The sequence below is a fragment of the Aythya ferina genome (genome assembly GCF_964211825.1).
Source record: "Aythya ferina genome assembly, chromosome: 1".
NCBI lineage: Eukaryota > Metazoa > Chordata > Aves > Anseriformes > Anatidae > Aythya > Aythya ferina.
The window spans coordinates 194761396-194778142 of NC_140296.1; the positions used below are offsets into that span (position 1 = coordinate 194761396).

The following is a 16747-nucleotide window of genomic DNA, read 5'->3' on the forward strand; positions in this document are numbered from 1 at the left end:
CTTTGCTCTCTGTTCTGATGATTAACAGCATCAGGCTTTTTCACCAAGTATTGTGTGGACTACAGATGCTTTAGAGTCCTTGTGGAAAATATGTTGAGCAACTATAACTGCACATCCCAGGTGCACTGCATATCATACTTCAAAATAGATTTTATCCGTCTTCTGTTGTTAAGGACCTTATTCTTTATACCTCAAGCTACACTTTTGTCAGATTTTTCTTTTTATTTTTTCTTTTTATTTTTTTTTATTTTTTTTATTTTTTTCAGTAAGTAGGGCTGATTCATTGGAAACTGAAGAAAAGATCTAGATGTCTCAGTCAGTCACAGGATGACTCTCATGTGCTAGTATGTATTGGGTATGGTATTGAAGTTAACAAAGGGAAGTATTAATATTATGATGAAGATATGGAATATTGTATTCAATCCTCACCAATGTTATTCAAGAAAGACACATTTATAGTGGGTCAGATATAGAAGACGGTGACTAGGATGTGATATAAAAGGACATTAAGGGTGTGTATATCCTGCACAGTGAAGTGCCATATGGAGATACCTGAGTTGTCATTGAAATAGCTTAGGTACAGAAAGATACTTAATGTGCATTCAGGTTCCCCTTTGCAGTGCAATAAATTTATTCTGTATTAGTTTATGTGGCAAGCCACATGAAAATCACAATAATACTTCCAATAGTGCTTCTAGCTCTGAAGGAATTAGCTCAAGTACATATAAACATATATACAGCATATAATTGTATTATGGAAGCATAAATTCAAAGGTCTCCAGAAACAAACCTGATTATGACTCCCTATGTCTAAGTGGGAAAGGAGAACTGGGATCAATACAAGCTCCTTATGACCAGGAAAAATAATGGAGAAAAATATTTATGTTTTGCCTTCAGTAAGGAATCTAAAAAGAATAACAAGTTGACGAACCAAACTATTTATCTTGCTGCTATGGAGCAGAAAGACATCTGGGGCCCTGTCTATCTAGAACTAAATATTTCGTAATTTCTTGGACTGTAGCAGAGAAATAGAACACTTACCTCTTTCAAAATGTGAAACTGAGTAAAAATGAAATATTTAAAGAAGATTTTAAAAAGAAAAAGGAAAAAGTAATTATCTTTGATGAACAAACTTCCTCGCTAAAGGAAGGATGAGAATATGGAGATCAATTAGCAAAGCTCTACTGGGTCCCATACATCTAATTCTTGTTTACTGGTCACCTCTAAATCTCTATGTGTGAAATTAAAAACTGAGCAAAGTGTTCTTACCTGTGGGTAGCACTGCTAACACAAGGAGTTACATAAGCAGATAAAGACAAAGGGATTATGCCTCCCAAACCCATATTGGTTAGTTAAATAGTCAAGAAGTGTTTTGCAATGTGAATTATCACAATGCTTACTCGCCTATAAGGCACTCTTGGAAATGAATAAGCATGGTATTGTGTGCAGTGTATAAAATCTAAATTAGGTAATAGTTTGGTGACGTTGCTCAAATTCAATTTGTGTTAATATTACATTACTGTTGAAAAGTAATAATAGAACACGATATACATAGAAATCATAGGATTTCTGTCAACCCAGATTAGTCTGGGATGCTGAGCACACAGACACAGGGTGTACCTACCACCTGTGAGCCTCTGCCCTGGGGAGAGGGGCTTATCTCTTCTCTTCCAGCCAATGGCCCATGGTCCACTTTTTGCTCTAAAGGAGAGCAGTGGATACTTCTCACCTCTCCAGCCAGAGACATGAGAGGGAAGCAATAGTCACCCAAGCAGAGAAGCAGCTCAGTTTGGGGCCATCTGTTTTTTCTTGCCTGCTACAGGGCTGTGATGTGGCATCAGCAAGGCTTCATAGACCTCCTGGTGCTGTCTTTACTGCTTCAGACTGCCTGCAGACAGTGCTTCAGTGACACTTGGCTTCAATCTTATCTTCACACCGTGACTGTTAGAAATTCATGTCTGATTATTTCTCTAGTTAAAGGGGTGAAGACAGAGGAATGCATACTACCTTAAACTGGTTTATCACTGTGAGCTCTCATACTGAGACTACACTAAATTAGACTAGTTATGTACAGTTAACCCACATGCAGGTACAGTATCTGCACAAAGTGATGCTACCTTATTTTTTGGTCCCTACTCTGCTCAGACTGTTGCATGAAAAATTATATCACTCTGGTTGTTTCTCTAGATTCTGATTATTGGCAAGTGCTACCTGAACATGAACAACTATACAACTGTTTATATACCAAAACAGTGTAGATAATCATCAACATTATGCTTAACTTTATGTATTTGATATATATCTCAAGAGGGGCAGCACTGCCCGTGGAGATCTTTGGCTTTCAATCTATGACAAGTAAGTTCCAAGTTCCTTATTTCATCACTATTTGCATGAGATGAGAAGTGGAATGTTCCAGCCAGGTAGGAACCTTAATCTGGTGAGAATAGGCTAACCCTTAATAGACAGATTTATTTTCATGGGGTCTATAAACATCCTGCTACTTTGAAAAATAAACAAACTTATGCTACTATACTGCTAATATATTGCATCCATCCTCTGGCATTTTACTCAAAAACACCACAAGCTAAAAGCAGTTTGATGAAATTGCATCAACTGATTAATTAATTTCCACTAGTGTTTGACAGGATACAAAAATCAATTTGGGTTGCAATAAGTGTGCCATTATCCAGTATGAGAGGATGTGAAGTTGTCCAGATTAAAACACCCTAATACAAAAAGAAGAAATCTTAAAAAATTAGCTTATATATATATATAAAAAAAAGTTAAGAAATAGTGCTATTGTTATTCCTACTGCTTTTAGATACCTACAGGCAAAGTCAGGGCCCTCTTTTCCAGCAAAACGCCCCTGATGAGAGATAAGGAATACTGTAAGGTCTTTACAAGCTAAGAAAGAAAGAAAGAGAAAAAAACAAAACAAAACAAAAAACAAACACAAAATAAAATAAGCAAACAAAAAATCCCCAAAGCCAGAAAACAGAAAGCCAAAAATAGTAGTCTATGATTTCTTTTCATGCTGAGAATGATGTCACAATTTTAAAATAGGATATAATTTGGTGTCAACAAAATAAATACAGTAATTGTTTATAGTCATAGAATACAATAAATCTTAATACTTTGGGGGTTAAATGTCAAAATCATAGGTCTAATCCACCCTCTTACTTGAAATGGGACTATTGTTTCTAGATCTACTAATGTAGAAAAAAAAAAAAAAAAAAAAAAAAAAACACAAACACAATTGCTCTCAAGATACTTGGATCAACGCACTTTTAAAACAGAAAAATTGCCTGTTATCTCTTGCAAAGAGATTGCTAACTAAACTGGTCTCAGTGCTTCCTTCTTCTGCAGGCTCCTCATTTTTGAGTCACTGCCTTTTTAACTTCTTGCCACCCATCTTTAAGTTCCTTTCTCCAAACAGCTGTTGGCAGTCTCCAAGTGAATAGACCTTCAGAGCTTATTAACAAGGCCACCCCTGATGCTGTGTCTCACCTAGAGCTGGTGTACTGCTGAGAGGTGTCTTGTGAGCTGGGAACAGGCGGGTTAGATGAAAGTCTACAGAAATTTGCTTTGAATGATAGTCATCTTATGAATGCAAAGTGTATAATTTTGAAAGGGAACTTACAGGCTTTGGAGTTTTCCATGGAGAAAAGAAACCTGAAATAAACAAAAAATAACGTTAGCAGATTTTTCTGGTGCATAAACGGTGGAGGAGGCTCAGTGGTGTCTATGCTCCCATTCTCATTCAGGTGTGCCAATAATATTGACATATTAGAAAATTCTGTACACACAAGGGATGAAATCACAATCCACAGGGGATAAGTGCTAAGAAAAATATATGCAAGCATATATATGTATGCATATATATATGTATGCATATGGAACCATTGAGATCGTTGCCATAATTTACAAACAGCATGGAATTAGGCTGAAATTAAAAGAATGAAACAGAAGGACTTCCAATTGCCTTGGTGAACATTGGATAAGACACCAAATGACCTGATTCTGATGTGTCAAATGCAATCACACCTTTAAGGAAAAGCAATTCAGAACATCCTCTTAACAAAACCTAATAATAAAAAGAGATTTATTATTATTATTATTATTTATTTGTTTATTATTATTATTATTATTGTTATTGTTAAGAAATGCCTGGAGAAAAAAAATTGTTTTATCAGTCTAGACAAGGTAGCAAAGTCTTGGGAGGGTTGCTTGTTTTTGATAGTTCTCTTTTGTTATAGCTAGCAAGTGGTCCATCTATTCTTAACAACTAGTTTAGTTTACTCCACTGGGAAATAGGACTGACTGATAACTTTAATCACTGCCTTAGTGAATTTCATTACTTTCAACTATTGCAACTTTCAGATATTTCAAGCTTTAGATATGTCATTTTTTAAAAAGAATATAATATGAAGCACTCATTGTAAACACTATTCATATCTTATGCAGCACAAAGTTCAAAAAGTTAAACATACAAAATATTAAATAAAAGCAAACATAAAAAGAATGTTGGCTCATGTTCAAAAAATCATGTTTTCAGCATAACTTTCTTAAAAAAAAAACATTCTCATTTTTTCTTTATTAGTAGATAAAATATTGTGAACCTTTCTAAGATTAAAAGCTAACGACAAAGATTTCCCTTTTGTCAGAAACAGAACTTAAATAGATGCTTCTAAGAGGAAAGCTGCTCTTTCATTCAAAAAATGAATTAAGCTGTAAGAGTAATATAAAAGTAATGAAGTTGATTTCATTATTTCTTTTTCCAAGGTGAGTCTAGGAAAATAATTAAAAGCACAAGGATACTAGGGAAAGTATCTCTCCACAGATAAATCACAATGGGAATTTTATTTTTACACAGTATTTAAGGTTCCTAGAATTCTGTGATAATGAGTTTTATTTTTTATTTTTTATTTTTTTTTCTGCCATGATATCCAGTTCATTTAGGCTGTAAAAAACCTTATAGCAAAAAAGCACTTGAGTATTTTGCAGACAAACACTGGCTGTTTTATAACAACTGATAATGCTTTTAAATAAAAAATATATTGTGAAAAGTAATTCTGGAAAAAAATATGTTTACTGACTGCCATGTCTGGATAAAAACTGCTCTATTAAAGACTAAGATTTCTTTCTATCTGCAAATTCAAGCTGAGATAACAAGTACCTGATATAGATCTAGCTTGTGTATTCCATCCAGATTCTGTAGTAGAAACTCGCTTAATATCTTCTTGGATGGTAGAAAATCAGTTACCTTTTTCTTACCTTTTCTTGTTATTGTTCTGTATGGCTAATTATACTGAAAGTTAAAAAAATATTTTTCCTCTGAAAACTAAAAATAAGACTTGAAACTTGCATGGATGTTTCCCCAAAAGATATCTCAAATTAGTTTACTACACTGATTTGGTGTTTGGGAAATATTGGTAGAGGCAACACTCCCTTCCCACTGGTATTGGTGAACCTTCCATAACTTATTGTCAGCAAATGTTACTCCAGGTCAAATTGAAATACATTTTCTTTTTCCTGTTTATTTACTGTCTCTACCTAAAAATATATTTTTCTGGACTTATCAGAAACATTTACTGTGAAATAAAAAGATAATAATTATTTATGAATCAAATAATCCAGTATTCACTCAAACAAGGACAACTCCAGCATGTTAGCCTGAAGACTAGGAACACAGACTGCAACATACAATTGACAACATCTACACTCAAAACAAATAAAAACCAGTATTTATTCACACAGCATGAAATTATATTAACAAAACAAATGGGTATAGGATGCCACAGAGGCAGAAGATTCAAAGAAAAAATTTAAAAAGGCATTGGATGTCCATTTATGTATAAATGCACATTGGAAGGCTAAAATCTCTAAAGATAACATACCTTGGAAATTATATTAAAACTCATTCTTCAGATACAAATTCAGATATTAGACCAAGGACCCATGTAAGACGAGACAGTCTCTTCATTTATGCCAAAGACTAGGTGCTAGACTAAATGGACCAAGATTTAGTTCCATAAAGTGAATGCTATTTTTGTCTTACATGTATTTCATGATATTTTCAGTTTTGCCTCATTTGCATGTCTCCTCAGATGAACTGCATATCTTTTTCCTAATATAGACAAAGTATGACTTTATCAGTTATTCAACATGATACTGATTATGGATCATTCATGTGAACCATACATGTCCTGAATTATAATTGTTTAAATATATGTAGGCATTGCTGCAAATTCAACAACTCGAGTATAATGCATGTGTAGTACATTGTAACAGAAACTTCTTGTGGAAAAGAATAAAAACAAAAATGCACTTTTATTTGGATGCTCCCTTCAACCTTTCACATTTTAATATTGTTCTACAGAACTACTGGACTGAGTCCTATACATGTAGAAAAATAAGGCTTGGAAGTTTATCTGAAGAACATATCTTAATTATGTGTATTTAGTCTATACTCAAGTCTTCTCCAGCTACATTACAACTTTCAGAGAGAAGCAGTGGGCTTTCACTTAATTTGACCTCAATATTGCTTTTTCCCTTGGCTCATTTCTTGCTGTGAGATATGTCCACAAAAGACAGTGGAACCCTGCTTGTCTACAAAAAGCAGTGGGACAACACCTGGCAGATGGGTAGCAATGCTATTATTGATTTAAAGGCAGGACTGAAATTTGTTCTCCAGAGAGTACAGCTTTCAATTTCTGTTGAGTATTAATACGGTACTCATACTGCTTGACATTCTCATCAACTTGTATCTAAATACACATGCCTACTGGATAACCTCTTACAACCTCCTTACCCCATTAAAAAATTTCTACTCCTCTCCCAAACTCCCAACCCTCTACTGTCCAGCTTCTTGTGATGCCTTCTATAAAATCCTGAATAGCTGAGAATATTATATATATATACATATAAACACACATATACATACTCACATATACTTTAAAATTTCAAATAATAAAAGCCAACTTAGATCCACTGGAAAATACTTCATGCAGTTGATTCTTTCCATTAGTAGTTTTCTCACTCAGTAGTTAGCTTACTCATGTGCCATCATGTGCCATCCCTTCTCATAAAATCTTCCTTTTATAAACAGTGGCTCACTTTCTGAAAAGTCCCAATTTCTGTCTATTCGTTTGAAATAAATCTTTATTTACACCCCTGTTAAAGGCAGCAGCACAGGTCTGAATTAGTTTCAGAATGAAGAGCTGGGTTACTGGCTTCTGTCAAAGAGCAACCAGCACCACTCACTCAGGCAGATGCTAGCAGGAAAATACTACGGTCACCACTTAGTATAATATAATGTAATGTGAGGATAAAATATGTAATTTCAGATACTTCTCCAAAGTTAAAAAGTAATTTTCAGAAAGTAATGATTTATTTTTAAATGTTGGCCACTAAACTATACTATGGTACAGCAGCTGGTGGCCAGCATGTTAATAGAAATTATAATGGTTTAATTTTAAATAAATAAGGTACAGTAAAAATCATGCAATTTTTAAAAATCAGAACCATATTTTCTTGTAAAACAGTGTGTAAAAATATTTTGACATTGTTTTTTATTATATTTACCACCTTTCAAAATGAGCTTTCCTGGGAATCAGAGCTGTGACATTGTCTATGTTTTAACTTTACTAAGAAACACCGCTAACAGAAAACATAAATTGGATTATAATGCATTTTGAAAAAAACCACTATATTTTTTCCCAGATCAAGACAAATTCCGATTTCAATCTATTGTGTTTTGTATTTCTTTCTGATGAAGCAAGCTGTCCTATAAAAAAAACAAATAATTCCACACTCATTGCTTCTGTTTCTTATATACAAATTTACGTATGCTTTTGACAGGAAAGATGATTACAGATTTCACATGCCTTACATTTCAGCCAGCATTTTTTTTTATAAAGTTTGGTTTGCCAAAAGCAGCTTATCAAACAGAATTTAGAACATTTCAAGATAGAATCATAACTCTCTCTCCCCCTCTCTCTCTCCCCATAGTAAAAATACTAGATTTGGCATATTCCTTAATGTCAACAAAACTAAACCAGCCTATGGTTATTAGTCTATTAGTTATTAGATTTTTTTTCCCCTAAATATTAATCTCCATTCTTTTTCAGCCTAAGTTTCCTCACTATTTTGTATTAATTAATGGAAGTCTTATGCTCTTATAAAGTCACAGATAAACAACGTGTGCATTACATAACCACAGGACCTTTAACAGTGTTCGTATCTGTGGCAGACATGTACATGTATGTACAATTAAACTAAAACCTGGGAACACCTTGATTTCTGCAGTGACAGTATGTGGCAGTGCTGCTGAGAGGAATTCAACAGAGTCAAAAATAAGACCTTTTCATCTAAAACAATATTCAGGGCACGTCATCTTCCCTCCACATCACTAGTCTCACTGATGATACAGCAAGAGTTTTGCCCATTAGATCTCATTGGGCTTATTGTTGTTTTTTTCTTTTTCTTTCTTTTTCTTTTTCTTTTTCTTTTTCTTTTTCTTTTTCTTTTTCTTTTTCTTTTTCTTTTTCTTTTTCTTTTTCTTTTTCTTTTTCTTTTTCTTTTTCTTTTTCTTTTTCTTTTTCTTTTTCTTTTTCTTTTTCTTTTTTCTTTTTCTTTTTCTTTTTCTTTTTCTTTTTCTTTTTCTTTTTCTTTTTCTTTTTCTTTTTCTTTTTCTTTTTCTTTTTCTTTTTTTTTCTTTTTCTTTTTTCTTTTGCGTGTGTATTATAAAAACCTTGCTGCATATGGATTCCTGAGCCAAGCTGTTCCAAGCATTGCACAGACCTTTCTCACATAGATGTTATGAAGTCAATGAACAGATGGCTGATATGCACTCCCAGAGCATTAACTGACTCCATAGGCATCTTATCAAAGTCCATGTGGCAACACTTTAGCTAAAAATTTCCATTCTAGAAAAGTTAATGTATAAATTAACTGTCACAGTAGATTCTTTTCCATGCTTTTCCTTTCTTTTACTGCGACCTCTGAGAGGCCTATCAGTTGGCTACACCGGGCCTTAATTCCAGAGGTGTCAAGTACTCATTTATTTCAAATGGCTGTGGGAGTGTACAATTTCTGTGAGTTCAGACTCATGGTATACACTGTTAGCAGGACACAAGGAACCACTTCTTATCATTCATATGACATTTGAATCTTCCTTCTGCATGTTTACATTATGTATTGTGCTTGATATGTGTGAATTAGGCGCACAGAACTCAGGCTACAGTTGGGCTAACTCATTAAGACACAAAATATTCTCCAGCTAAAATTCCAAAAAATACTAATGGTAGAGAAAATGTGTTTCTTATGAACATAAAACAAAGACATAACATTAATGCAATTATTCTCAAATATTTCCCCCTGTTCAGGAAAACAGACCTGATCAAGGAGAACAACTACATTCAGTTAATTTATACACTATAGTAATCAAAGCCTAAAAGGAAACAATGATTTGAAATAAATGAAAATAACACTTTTGAACACAAACAGGTAATAAAAAGTTTGAAATGGTTATGTCATATTTAAAATATCATATGATGCGTAGGGAATGTCAATTGGTAATTCAGTTTCTGATAAACTAAATTTTTACCACTTCATATTTTTCAAAGACTTGTCTTTTTCAAACAGGTTTAAGTATCAGTCTCTTACTTGGGCAACAACAGAAAAATGATTTACCTTGAAATAAAGAGTAGGTGTTAGAAGACTGGGAGCTTCAAGCACAGTTAGCTAGTCCTGTTGTCAGCCATACTTCAGCTTGATGGTGCCGTGCTGAGGAGGATCCATTTGGTCTTTGGTTGGGAAGACCCCCGATGCAATGGATCAAAAACCAATACAGCCCACATCAGGGTGATATCAATGAGGCTTCATTGGACCCACAGTGCTATATATGGCTAAAAGTGTCTTTTGACACTTTTTTTTTTTGACAGCTAGCTTCCTCTGCAGTGGCAGCATGGCAAGAAACTGATGCAGCACTGTGCTGCACTGAGACAAAGGCTGGTCACAGCCATTAGTTATACTGCATGCAGGTTCAGATTAATAAAAGCATGAGAATATGCTTGTCTTCTTTAGACCTATTTACAGATGCTCAGAAGTTATTAATTAGCTTTGCCTGAAAGAGATTCACAGTGATAGAAACTGCTCCTCAACATTTGCTTTTGGTTGCATTGTGCTAATCCATTGCTCCTGTTCTCAACCCAAGTGAGACAGCACTAACAGAAATAGCGCTCCTGTCCAAATCAGCATTGTTTTTCATTTTCTTCAACCTATTACACCTGTGAAAAAGACTCAGAAGAATGAATACATTTTCTACCCACAGAAAATCTATCAAGGTTGTAGGAAAAGAGCAAGCATAGTCCAAGGAAGGTTAGCTGGGTCTTTTGACCCCATCACGGTAGCACCTTCAGTGGCTCGTCTCTTCTCCACATAACTTGTAGGCATCGTGAATCTAATTCTGTATTTCATCCTTTCAGACTTCCACCTTTGGGAAATTAAACGTGATCTCACCTCACTGAAGTCTATAGAACTGATATGAAAACTTAATTGACTGTGAGATCAGATACTAAATCAATATTAATTTTTTTTATACATACGGAACACTTTTTATGCAGTTCATGAAGTTTCACTGACCTACACTTCTCAAGCAACAATTTTTCAATAATATTCAGTTCTTCATAAATAATTAGAAAAAGGAGAGCTATTCAAAGTCATGAATAGTAGAAGTACTTGCTGTTCAAGCTCTGGCCCTCAGTGATCACCTGCATCTATGAGAGTTTCCTCTAAAATACACTAGAGAATCTCAGGCTATCTTTACATTTTTGCTTTCATGAATAGCAAAGTGTTTTTGTTAGCGAGAATACAGCCATCAGAAAAGGTCAGAAGCTGGCATAGTAATGAGTTAATTTACATTCTAATGGACATACAGCTATTTATTTTGCTTGGCTTCTGCTGCTCTGTGAATTGCTTATCAGTCAGAGATTTAAAATAATTTCTGAAACTAAAAAAAAAAGCACAACAACAACAACAACAACAAAAAAAACACAGACTACATATCGTCTCCTTCAGATTAATCTGGATATGAAGCAGTGAATTTCTGGATCATAGTTAAAGTAGTGTAGAAACAAATGCAACACTGTCAGTGACAACTTTTGATGCTTAAGAGTACCGGATGAAAACTAGTAAAAATTTACAACAATTTCTTGAAATAAGAAGTATGTTTTTGGAACAAACATCTTTTTATGTGGTCAACAAGAACTGATCAGTTTCCACAGTCAAAGTTTGGTACTAAGCACTTACAGAATATCTTTTAAGTATTACTTTTAAGTATTAAATATTTTTAAGTATTTTTTTTTCTTTTTTGGCAGCTTTTATCAGAACAGTGTTACACAGTTACAATTTTGTTTCCATGTTGATAACATACAATATTATCTAAGGACAGCCATGTCTCAAAATAAAGAAAATGCAGGTACAGTAAAATTTGAAACATATTTTACTGGGACAACTTGACTTGGAATGGAAAAAGATAACAAGAACAGAGGAAAACCTGTCTCTTGCCTTTTATTAGAGAATATCCTACTAAAAGTTCAAAATGTTCAGTCCATATGCTGGTTTGTGGTTTGCAACTGCAAATAGAATTGGAAGAACTGTTAATTTCCTGACTGAAGTGTATAATAACGTGCTTTATGTAAATACTAACTCAATTAGCTGAAGTCTGCATTCCTTGATACTAACACTTGAAGACTGGAGAAAGATCTTAGCAGTTTGCTCACAGGTTGTAAACTCTACTGACATCTTGAAAAGGTCAAGGGCATTCTTCTGTACATACAAGAAAAAGAACCTTTTGCTTGGCATAAGGAAATTTTCTCTGAAGAATCTCTAGTTTTGCTAAGGTGTGTACTCCAGTGACTGCTACCAAAATCTTTGTTGCTAGTTCATGTGTCCAGCCAGGCTAGGCATTACAGTCTCTGCTGTACTGTTCTAACATTGCATGAGCTAATGATGCAAGTAGTGCCCCTTCTTGGGCAAACACATTGTGGCAAGCGACTATCCCTGAGCAGATCAGACACATGAAGGTGAAATGATTGGTATATGTCACACACACTCAATCAGCAAGATAATTTAGAACATAAATTGCATCTTCTGAGTTCTGACAGCTCACGACTGTTGCTTCTAGATTGGCCTGTGAGTTTTGTCATTCCCCTAAAGACTCTACACTTGCTAAGAACATGACTGACATCTCAGCCTGACTTTACTGAAAGCTAATTTAAGCTATAAAACTAACTTTTCAGGAACACTGCACTGCATTTTCACAGAGCTCTCTGACAGTCAGAAACCCTGCCTAACTATGCCAGCACTTCTGCTCTTTTGTGTGTTTAAAATCTTCACCAATTTAAGCTTTTACATTAGAGAAACCTCAGTTTACATTATGGCATGTCACTTTGATGAGTATCAAGGCATGTTCCCAATATTTTCTATTAAAATGCAGATGGAGCATGAGGTGTTTGTACACGTTGTCCTAAAGTTCTTTTCATGAAAATGCATGCACAGTCTTTGGCAATTGTGGGAGACAAAGGTAAAGCAATTAAATATTAAAGGCATTCATTTGCTTGTATGTGAGCTTCACGTTAAGACTTGCATGAAAAGGATTAACAAGTTATTTAGTGTTGACATCTATACTATAGTATATATGTGTATATATATATAGTATATATACTATACTCTTCTCAATTCCTTCATTGAATCCATTTTTTCTCCCAACTACCCTGATCCTTGGAAGTCTGTTACCAAACTTCCACACTTTGTTCTTTGCTCCTAGAACTTCTGTCTCCATGTCCTGATCCTGATTAAAAAAAAAACACAACGGATTCTTAAATAATGATCAGAAAAATCCGTAAAAAAAAAAAAAGAAGAAAAAAAAAGGGAGAGAGTAACACTAAATATAGGGAAATGTTCTTGGTCTCCACGACTATTTCTAAATGAGAGACCTTGCAATGTGATACTCCACTCTAACGGAAGACAAGCACAAAGGAATTAGTGATGAACTGTTCAGCTGAGGTTGGATGGCAAAGAACCCAGCCTAGAAAGTTTTCACCTAACCAAACAGAGGTGGCAACCTCACATGGAACTGAAAAACTGTCTAGATTCTGGTGATTGTACTGAAGAGTTATCCAAATATCATCTCAGTTACTTCACCACCATCATGTCTTTTGGTTTGCAGTATGTAACCGTGTGGCATTGCCAGCTGTGACAGAGGACCTATAGGTGGAAGGTTAGATGGAATACCCTAGGGCATCTCAAATTTTATTGGATGCCCATATTTATGCAGTCTACTGAACCCCCTGTTAACCATCAGTGGACATAGGCATGTGCCTGCACCAAATTAGAATAGAATAGGAGGAGGATAGGATAGGATAGGATAGGATAGGATAGGATAGGATAGGATAGGATAGGATAGGATAGGATAGGATAGGATAGGATAGAGTAGAATAGAATAGAATAGAATAGAATAGAATAGAATAGAATAGAATAGAATAGAATAGAATAGAATAGAATAGAATAGAATAGAATAGAATAGAATAGTTCAGTTGGAAGGGATGTTCAAAGATCATATAGTCCAACTGCCTGACCTCTTCAGGGCTAAGCAAAAGTTAAAGTATATTATTGAGGTCATTATCCGAATGCCTCCTGAGCACTGACAGGCATGGGGCATCAACCGCTTCTCTAAAAAGTCTGTTTGAGTGTTTGACTACCCTTGTAAAAAAATGTTTTTTCCTGATGTCTAGACATCAGTCTGAACTTACGGTGCAGCTTTGTGCTATTCTCTTGTGTTTAGACACTGATATGAAGACACCTAAATTTTGATATTGTTGTCTGTGAATACAGTCTAAGAACAGGAACTTAGATGTACAACTACAGGTTTAATAGCATAGGTGCTACTGCATCCTAATGCCAAGGGTACCAACTACCTTATCTTACTCAGAAATCTGTGCTGGAACTGCTGATATAACAGAATCTGTGAGAGACATCAAAACTTTGGTTGTCATCTTTGACAATCTTAAGTCTCTCACCCACTCTGCCATTCCAGTGGAGATCTTTTGATAGCACAGTGCATCCCAGCTGGTCCTGGATGTCTTCTAGTGAGCTCAGAACTGAGCCCAGTTTCAGTCCTGAATTCTTTGAGGTTTGGAAGCACTGGAAAAGAGTTCATCACAAAGAAACAGATAAGTTAAATTGCAGCCTCTGAGAGAGCCTGTTACTTTCACCTGACTGCTTTTCTATCATTATTAAATTACACTGTAGTAACTTCAGAATTTTGTGTTTAATATGGATTAAGCTGTCAGCGTGATTCTGAATTTTATTGGCTTGCCTTTGAAATCTTTTGTGTGACAAAGAGAAGTGTCAGGAGCTCAGGTGTGTTGACTGTAATTGACTCATTTTCAGACCACATGGCAGAATGATAAACACTTGATAGCAACATAATGAAAAAGTAATCATGCTACTTGGCCACAGTGGTGGAAACTGGAATAAGCAATAGCATGCTTATTTGATTCTTCATATCCAGACTTGATTCAAAGTAATAATTCCTTTACACTTTCCTGCTCCTTCACACCAGCTTGATAGACCAGTTCATTCATGGTTACAAGGATTCAGGTACAACAGAAAGGTTGGCAGACAGTGGGAGACTGTGAAAGACAAGAATAACAGTAGAAAGAAAACTAATCACAAAACAAGCTTTTACATGGTTGAGTGTTAGTTATGAAGGAATATTATTTAGTGTAGGAAGGTGGAATATTTAGCTAGGGTTGTTAGCAGAAACACAGTGTGCAAGTATTTGTCTAAATGAGTAAGAAAACTGCAAAGGGAAAACTTAATTTCTAAACTCTTGCTTCCCTGATTGAACCTCTAGGTAATTCACTTGGCTTAGAGCTCCTGAATATTGGTATTTTCCACTTCGATATGTTTCTACTTAAGATAAACCTCTTTCTTTTCATGTCCACACAGTCAGGAGGTAATTCTCAGTATTTGATTTACTTATGAAGAGGAACAAAGCTGAATTTTGTAAAAGTTTTGCAGTGATGGAAATTATAATGGTGAAATGGCATCAAGTTCAGAAGCTTTAGTGTAAGACCATAGGAGTTTGAAAGAAAAATTGAAGAGACAGAAATTATGATTGATGGCCATGATACTACTGCAGTACAGAACACTAAACAGTATAAAGCATGATAAATTGATCAAGATAACATAGTGTGAAAAAAAAAAGATGAGAAATGTCACATTTTTCTGAATTTCTGAAGGTTCAGAGACAAGCAATTAACATAAAGAAGGGCTGTGTCCTTAAATCTAATGAGTGGACCTGTACTGATGTGAACTTTATGATCTTTAGATCGTGTGTTGGTCACATGTAGTCCTGTGCAGTACTTAAAAAAGCTAATGAACAGAACATTAAAAAATGCTGCTGATAAAGGATCCTGACAAGACAGTTGGGAAGTGCTAAGTAATAAATGAATGCATCACAAGGAAAAGCAAGAAAAATTGTGAGCAGGTAATTTTTTTTTTTTTTTTTTCACTGTGACAGTGCTCTGTCCCTCAGAGGACACTAAATTGATTTTAGACAGTTGGGATTTAGACAACATGTCTAACATAATGGAAATAACCCTCCAATACTAAGAAAATTGGAACAGTGCATAAACATGACAAGTTAAATAGAGAAGATTATGGTGCTGACAACCGTGAAGCACCTTGTGGACCTTCCAGCTGGCCTAGTCTTAAAAATTACAATTTTTAGAAAGACTTATGGTACCTAGCATGTATGTCCTTCCTTTCTTAGCATCATAACTTACTGTATAAGAAAGCAAACTTGGATTCTTTGGATCTGTACTACATCTCGTTCTTTCCCAGTATACTCACATTTTGCCTATATGATCACTTAGCAAAAACTTTGAGCGTATGCTTGAAGACCATAATTAACTGAAAGAATCTGGATTAATAGCACAATTAATAAATGCTGGTCATCAGATAGGATGTTATCTACTTTTTCTCTGAGGTTTCCCAAATAACAGGTAATTAAAAAGACACTAAAGCTAATCTGTATGCACTTCACCGAGTCACATTACCATTTTGCTGGTGTATGAGTCCAATCAGCCAGAACAGGCATAATTTGTGGGTGATTACATCCCTGGCTTTTTTTTTTTTTTTTTTTAAATATTATTATTTTTTTTAACTCTTTTTAAAAAGTCTTATAAGTTAATTTCTAAAGAATAATTCATGTCATGGAAATCAATAGCAAATGGTCTACTTCAGGGGAAGAGGAAGACTCTTTTCTTCAAAGAAAAGGTTGTTTTAAATTAGAGCTTGTTAGTGCTCCTCTGACAAAGGGAGTTTTAATTGGTGAATTTACTAAAGCTGTTTTTGTGAAAAGCACCTGCATTTGTAGAATATTTTAAACATTTGATTGGAATTTAAAAAACAAACAAACAAACAAACAACAAACCACAGATCTGAGATTAAATTTCTAGTTAAATTCTACATTAAATCCATAGATGCATCCAAGAAGAGTGATTGTGTCACTTCTGTGGGATGAAGGACACGGAGGTTCATAGCTGCTGAACATAACATATATTTGTATTGCAGAAGAGATTGTGTACCTGACCTGCTTAATATTGCTTATGATAGACAAAATGGCTCCAACAAGATAATTTAAGAGACTACCACAAAAAGGCCAATGTGGCTTAAA

The 16747-nt window shown here is 34.8% G+C and overlaps 1 protein-coding gene across 10 annotated transcripts in view; it reads right to left on the reverse strand.

Moving 5' to 3' along the window:
• The window catches only part of MAGI2 (membrane associated guanylate kinase, WW and PDZ domain containing 2), a 768619-nt gene that overhangs the window by 90379 nt on the left and 661493 nt on the right, over positions 1 to 16747 (reverse strand). For all 10 annotated transcript variants that reach the window (XM_084532022.1, XM_084532020.1, XM_084532025.1 and 7 more), the window contains one exon: positions 3641 to 3672. In XM_084532022.1, the coding sequence (XP_084388148.1) occupies positions 3641 to 3672 (32 nt within the window). The remainder of the gene's footprint in view (positions 1 to 3640; positions 3673 to 16747) is intronic.